The 6916-nt window shown below is 49.5% G+C and overlaps 1 protein-coding gene across 1 annotated transcript; it reads left to right on the top strand.

Annotated features, from left to right (window-relative positions):
- Positions 1-962: 962 nt before the first annotated feature.
- Positions 963-6148, top strand: NEFM (neurofilament medium chain). The gene is made up of 3 exons (XM_082402311.1): positions 963-2175; positions 2904-3028; positions 4259-6148. The coding sequence occupies exons 1-3, from the start codon at positions 1096-1098 to the stop codon at positions 5658-5660; spliced, it is 2607 nt and encodes an 868-aa protein (XP_082258437.1). The 5' UTR covers positions 963-1095; the 3' UTR covers positions 5661-6148.
- Positions 6149-6916: the final 768 nt, after the last annotated feature.

Here is a 6916-nt window from a genome sequence, read left to right as displayed (position 1 = left end):
GACAAGCCCCCAGGGCGGCTGAATCTTACAGCAAACCAGCCTGGGCGCTGTCCTTGGTGCTGCCGGCGCCATAGCGAGCACAAGCGCCTTACCTTCTGCCCCTGCGGAAACTGCGGACGTCCCCCAAACGTTAAGCAGAAAGCAGCGACATATGCCACTTTTAATACAAATAAATACCCCGGCCCAGCCTCTCTGTCCCCTTCTCGAAGACTTCAGGCTGACCGTTCTTCAAAGTCTTTTTGTTTTTTTCTTCTAGGCCCAACTCGGGGCCTGCGCTCATCTCGGGCTGCTTTAAGACCGGGAGTGGGGGGAGGGGAGGAAGGCAAGGGGAGATGAGGATGGGGGAGGGGCGGGAGGAAGAGGGAGGGGAGGAAGGAGAAAGAGAAAAGACAAGACTGGGAAGAAAAAGGTCCAGGAGGAAGGGGCTCAGAGAGAAGGGAGGAGTGAGTGGGACTGAAGAAGTTTTAAAGTGGGAAGGCGAAGAGATGCCAAATAGAGGGGGAAGTGATTAACCACAGAAGATGAGTAAAGAAAAAAGTAATGGAGAAAGGGCAAAAGAAGAGAAAAACGTGAAGATAAGAGTGCAGAGGGTTTACAAACACACACACACACACACACACACACAAAATCAGACAACAAAACAAAAGAACAAGAACAAAGTGGCTAGGGGGTCGCTAGAAAAGCGGCCCGAACGGTGGGAGAGTGACTGAACAAAGAAAGGGCGTTGGGTGAATACTCCCACTGGGGGTGTAAAATGCAATCCGAAGGTGAAGAGAAATGGAGAGAGGGGGGCTTGGGAGGGGACAGGTGGTCTGGCACCGAAAGAAGAGCTGGGGGGAGGGGTCGGGGCCAAGGTAGCAAAGTCCGGGGTCCGATGCGGCGCGGGCCCACGTGGAGCGGGCGCTGAATCACTGCTGGGCTGTCTTCACCCCCCCCCCCACCCATCCCCACGGCCCGGTACCCGCAGTCCCCGCCTCCTCGGCCGCCGCCTCCACTGGGCGGGGCCCTGGCCCAGGACCAGCCGCCGCGGCTATAAAGGGGCTGCGGCGAGGGCAGCAGAACGCTGTGCCAGCCACACGCCCCGAAGCCTCCAAGATGAGCTACACGCTGGACTCGCTGGGCAACCCGTCCGCCTACCGGCGGGTAACCGACACCCGCTCGAGCTTCAGCCGCATCAGCGGCTCCCCGTCCAGCGGCTTCCGCTCGCAGTCATGGTCCCGCGGCTCGCCCAGCACCGTGTCCTCCTCCTACAAGCGCAGCGCGCTCGCCCCGCGCCTCGCCTACAGCTCGGCCATGCTCAGCTCCGCCGAGAGCAGCCTCGACTTCAGCCAGTCCTCGTCCCTGCTTAACGGCGGCTCTGGGCCGGGCGGCGACTACAAGCTGTCCCGCTCCAATGAGAAGGAGCAGCTGCAGGGGCTGAACGACCGCTTCGCGGGCTACATCGAGAAAGTGCACTACCTAGAGCAGCAGAACAAGGAGATCGAGGTGGAGATCCAGGCGCTACGGCAGAAGCAGGCCTCGCACGCCCAGCTGGGCGACGCGTACGACCAGGAGATCCGCGAGCTGCGCGCCACGCTGGAGCTGGTGAACCACGAGAAGGCTCAGGTGCAGCTGGACTCGGACCACCTGGAAGAGGACATCCACAGGCTCAAGGAGCGCTTCGAGGAGGAGGCACGGCTGCGCGACGACACCGAGGCGGCCATCCGCGCGCTGCGCAAAGACATCGAAGAGTCGTCGCTGGTCAAGGTGGAGCTGGACAAGAAAGTGCAGTCGCTGCAGGATGAGGTGGCCTTCCTGCGGAGCAATCACGAGGAGGAGGTGGCCGACCTGCTGGCCCAGATCCAGGCGTCCCACGTCACCGTGGAGCGCAAAGACTACCTGAAGACAGACATCTCGTCGGCGCTGAAGGAGATCCGCTCCCAGCTCGAATGCCACTCGGACCAGAACATGCACCAGGCCGAAGAATGGTTTAAGTGCCGCTACGCCAAGCTCACCGAGGCAGCCGAGCAGAACAAGGAGGCCATCCGTTCCGCCAAGGAAGAGATCGCCGAGTACCGGCGCCAACTGCAGTCCAAGAGCATCGAGCTCGAGTCGGTGCGCGGCACCAAGGAATCCCTGGAGCGGCAGCTCAGCGACATCGAGGAGCGGCACAACCACGACCTGAGCAGCTACCAGGTAGGAACAGCGGCTGCGCGGCCAGCCTGCGCCAGCGCCAGCGCCGCGCGCCCCCGACACTCAGGCCCGCGCCCCGCCGCGCTCTCAGCCGCGCTCCCTAGCGGCCGCTGGTCAGTGCGCGCGCGCGCGCGACGCAGACCCAAGTTGGAGGCTCACAGCGTCCTCGTCCCTCCCCATCCCCTCCACACGCCTCCCCCACGCACCATCCCCCGCTCGAAGACCCCTGATCGTTTTCAAAACGTGCTTCTTTTCCTTAGGAGTTCTAGTTTTGCACGCTTGCGCGTTTAAAGTAGAAGGTATACATTCGGGTAGTTGGTAAAGCAGCAACTTTAGGATAGCTGTGCAGAAACTCATGTATTCTCAACTTTTCCAGCCGTGATCGGAAGAACTCCCAAAACTGGCTTCAGCCCAAAGGGCTCAGATGGGAAGGGCCAGGTCAACCGTGGGGTTTCCCCATGCATGTGTGTTTCCTGCTGAGACCTGTTCTAGATCCGCTGGTCCCAGTGCGTGGTGTGCCCAGGAAATGTCTACTTGTCTTATTGATTCTGTTTGTTCGTTTGTTTGTGAATTCCTTAGATTTTTACTTTAAGGGGGGAGGGGGTCTGGGAGCGGTACCCGAGGTTTGCAAAGCTGGAGGGAGTCGAGGGAGAGGAGGAAGAAGGAGGAGGTGTGGTTCGCGAAAGAAGTGGCTGTTTGGAAGGATAAGTCTGTGGCTGTGTCTCTTTCAGGACACCATCCAGCAGTTGGAAAATGAGCTTCGGGGCACAAAGTGGGAAATGGCTCGTCATTTGAGAGAATACCAGGATCTCCTCAACGTCAAGATGGCTCTAGATATCGAGATCGCTGCATACAGGTACCGTGCTCGCGGCGGACGTGGCCGAAATAGTAGCCTCACCGTAGAGGCCGTTTAGGCAGGAACCTTCACCACTTAAGTTAAAGCAAGCAGGTTGCAGGAGTCTTAAATCAGTGCCTGGTTTTCTTTCTTAATTAAAAAGTAATTAAAGAATTGCAACTTTTTATGCAGCTTTAAAAGAGTAAACAGTAGTTAAAATGTTTGAATAAAGTGTTCAGAGGAAGAGCGCCGATTAATTTCAGTGCTTATGCTTAAACTTTTTTATTTTAGTGAAACAATTGTTTTCAAATATTTGAAACAAAAACAGAATTTTAGTTTTTAATATTTCATCTAGTGCTTTCAGCTTTTCAACTGTGTAATGTCAAGGACAAACACCAGGATGTTCCATTTCTCGCTCAGTTACAGCTTACTATTGCCATCATCTGGCTGAGAATAAATATGATTGATTGATAGAATATATATTTTTTTATTTAGATTTATGTTTATAGATCTAGATATACATCCAGAGAAAGAGAAGAGATTATAAATATATTAACTGATGTCACCTTGCTGTTGACTAAGTTCATAGGTGAAAATCCTTGACTAATAGTTTTTTTTTGGGGGGGGGGGAGAGGTTGTTTTTCTTTTTGTTTTTTTACCAGTAAGATCGTTCATATTACAAGAATAAATTGCACTCAGCTCAGAGCCATCTGTCTTTTCAGGAAAGCTGAATAGTTATATAAAATAGCACTTTATGATTAAAATCGCAGACCAGTTTATAACTTGATACGCACATATTAGCACCTAGCTATGATATATATAGCTTGAATTCTAATATATTCTAAATGGTTTTGTAAAATTTTTGAATGTTTGCTAAAAGACATTTAGTATACATCTTGAAAGTCCAAATGCTCAAGAACGTCACTTAAGGCCTTTTTGGCCTCTAGGGAGCTTTTCAGCGTATTCATGTTGCACCAAATGGATTGCGGCAGAGCTGAGATTTGGTAGCTGGGTGTAGTGAGTGGACTATTGGGCGTGGTTAGTTACTGCATCGGGTGACTGGCTGATTGTCCCTGAGAATCTGTTTCTGTCATTGAATATGACACAATATACTAGTGAAATGATAGCAAGTGTTACTTCAAGTGATTCTATTTATTCAAAGGTATCTACCACATTACACATACTGTAATGAAGTTCAGAAGGCCCAATGAGATTTTAATTATGTCTTGCCTTCTTTGATTCTCTCCTTAGGAAACTCCTGGAGGGTGAAGAGACCAGATTTAGCACATTTGCAGGAAGCATCACTGGGCCGCTGTATACACACCGACAGCCCTCCATCACAATATCCAGTAAGTTTCAGAAAACCAAGGTAGAGGCTCCCAAGCTAAAGGTCCAACACAAATTTGTCGAGGAGATCATAGAGGAAACCAAGGTGGAAGATGAGAAATCAGAAATGGAAGAAGCCCTGACGGCCATTGCAGAGGAATTGACAGTTTCCATGAAAGAAGAGGGCAAGGAAGAAGAGGCTGAAGAAAAGAAAGAGAAAAAAGAAGCCGAAGAAGAAGTTATAGCTGCCAAAAAGTCTCCGGTGAAAGCTGTTGCACCTGAACTTAAAGGAGAGGAGGAAGAGGGCAGAGAGGAAGAGGAGGAAGAGGAGGGCGCTAAATCAGACCAAGCTGAGGAAGGAGGTTCTGAGAAGGAAGTTTCTAGTGAAAAAGAGGAAGGTGAGCAGGAAGAGGAAGGAGAAACAGAGCCTGAAGGTGAAGGAGAGGAAGCCGCCGAAGCTAAGGAGGAAAAGAAAATGGAGGAAAAGGGTGAAGAAGTGGCTCCCAAGGAGGAGCTGGTGGCAGAAGCCAAGGTGGAGAAGCCGGAGCCAGCCAAGTCCCCGGTGCCAAAGTCACCCGTGGAAGAGGTGAAGCCCAAAGCAGAAGCTGGAGCCGAGAAAGGAGAACAGAAAGAGGAGGAAGGGAAAGTGGAGGAAGAAAAGAAGGAAGAAGCAAAGGAAGCTCCCAAGGAAGAGAAGGGAGAGAAAAAGGAGGAGAAGCCAAAGGATGTGCCAGAGAAGAAAAAGGCTGAATCCCCAGTGAAGGAAGAAGTCGTGGAGGAGGCGGTCGCCAAATCAGTAAAGGTGAGCTTGGAGAAGGAGGCCAAAGAGGAGGAAAAGCCACAGCAGCAGGAGAAGGAGAAAGAGAAGGAGAAGGAGAAAGAGAAGGAGAAGGAGAAAGAGAAGGAGAAGGAGAAAGCAGAAGAGGTGGGGAAGAAGGAGGAGGGAGGTTTGAAGGATTCCAGGAAGGAAGACATAGCCATCAATGGGGAGGTGGAAGGGAAAAAGGAGCACATGCAGGAAGCTAAGGAGAAGGGCAGTGGGGGAGAAGAGAAGAAAGGGGTTGTCACCAACGGGCTAGACTTGAGCCCAGCAGATGAAAAGAAGGGTGGTGATAGAGGTGAGGAGAAAGTGGTGGTCACCAAAATGGTAGACAAAACCACCAGTGAGGGGGGAGATGGTGCTACCAAGTATATCACCAAGTCTGTAACCGTCACTCAAAAGGTCGAAGAGCATGAAGAGACCTTTGAGGAGAAATTAGTGTCTACCAAAAAGGTAGAGAAGGTCACTTCACACGCCGTAGTAAAGGAAGTCACCCAGAGTGACTAATAGATGAGTTCATCGCAAAAGGTTAAGCCATATGACAATTTCAAAATGCATGTGATTGACAGCTTCAAAACAGAACGGGTTCTCCCATGGGGGCTCCAGGCATTGTATTTTACTTTGTGCAATATGAGGGACCTGCATGCAAGCCCAGGGTGCTCCCTCCCCAGTGTTTGGGCGATTCGAATGCATGATACTGTATGTACCTGGGGAAGTGGCCAATTTCCTAAGCTGTTGGAAGGGGGGCGCTTGGGGGGATGTCTTGAGGTATATTATGCAAAGAACCAACTGAGCCAAAAATAATAAATGAAACACAGAACTCTCTTAGCCTTAAGAAAGCTATATTATGAATAATTATGTTTACCTCACTGGTGCATTTAAAAAGGACTTTTGTTCATGGGAGAACCTCGTTGACATGCAGTTTGCAACTTTTCGTTGATTGATGTTAAACGTCACAGCAGTAGTTGCTCAATAAAGGTCATATTGGAAACATAGTCAGTTGCTTGGTGTCATGTCATTTCGAAGTGAATTCTCCACCACTTGACCCTTTCTTTCCCCAGAGCAAATTATTTGGGGGATTATAAGCAACTTGCATTTCTTATCACTATTTCCCTGAGAGCGGTTACTGGGAAAACATAATTGACAAAAACATTTTCAGGTGTCAAAATCTTTACTTAGCCCAACCTTCATCCCCAAATTTTTAAATTATATTTTTGAAATAAAAATAAAAGCATCTGATAAAAAGGTAACATTGGGGGGGGATGGAAGTCTTCAACCTCCAGGTGTTCAGATCCCAAACCAGAACTCAGAGAACCTCAAGGTGAAAGGGTCCTTAACTTGCTCCGCTGGGGTTGGGACACAAAGGACCTCGTGGCATTTATATCAATGTGTCCAAAAGAAGCAGGACTGGAATCTCTAACATTCTTAACAAGAAGCCTCCAGCCTCAGATGCATGGTTCTGGTATACACACACACATACACACACACACACACACACACACACACGCACGCACGCACACAGGCTTATCTGCAGCACTGAGTCTTGATTTGGTCGATGGAGGTTTATACTTTCAGTGTTTTACTAATTGGGGGAAATAATGTTAAAAATAAACAAAATATTCCACTTAGAAAAAGAAAAACAGGATTCTGTGATATAAGCAGTAAGTGTTTTTAGATTTTTTTTTTAAAGGCCTGGAAAAAATTTTTTTAATTTTTTTAAATTTTTAAATTTTTTTTAAATTTAAAATTTAAAAAAAATTTTA

Source organism: Balaenoptera borealis (assembly GCF_965194805.1).
Source record: "Balaenoptera borealis genome assembly, chromosome: 8".
In the NCBI taxonomy this organism is placed as follows: Eukaryota; Metazoa; Chordata; class Mammalia; order Artiodactyla; family Balaenopteridae; genus Balaenoptera; species Balaenoptera borealis.
The sequence above is the reverse complement of the archived record's forward strand: the minus strand, read 5'-3'. Positions and strand labels throughout refer to the sequence as shown.

Bases quoted from the DNA above. Each gene is read 5' to 3' on its own strand.
- NEFM (XM_082402311.1), top strand. From the start codon at position 1,096: ATGAGCTACACGCTGGACTCGCTGGGCAACCCGTCCGCCTACCGGCGG. The intron at 2,176-2,903 runs GTAGGAACAGCG...TGTCTCTTTCAG, and splicing joins ACGACCTGAGCAGCTACCAG to GACACCATCCAGCAGTTGGA. The intron at 3,029-4,258 runs GTACCGTGCTCG...TTCTCTCCTTAG, and splicing joins ATCGAGATCGCTGCATACAG to GAAACTCCTGGAGGGTGAAG.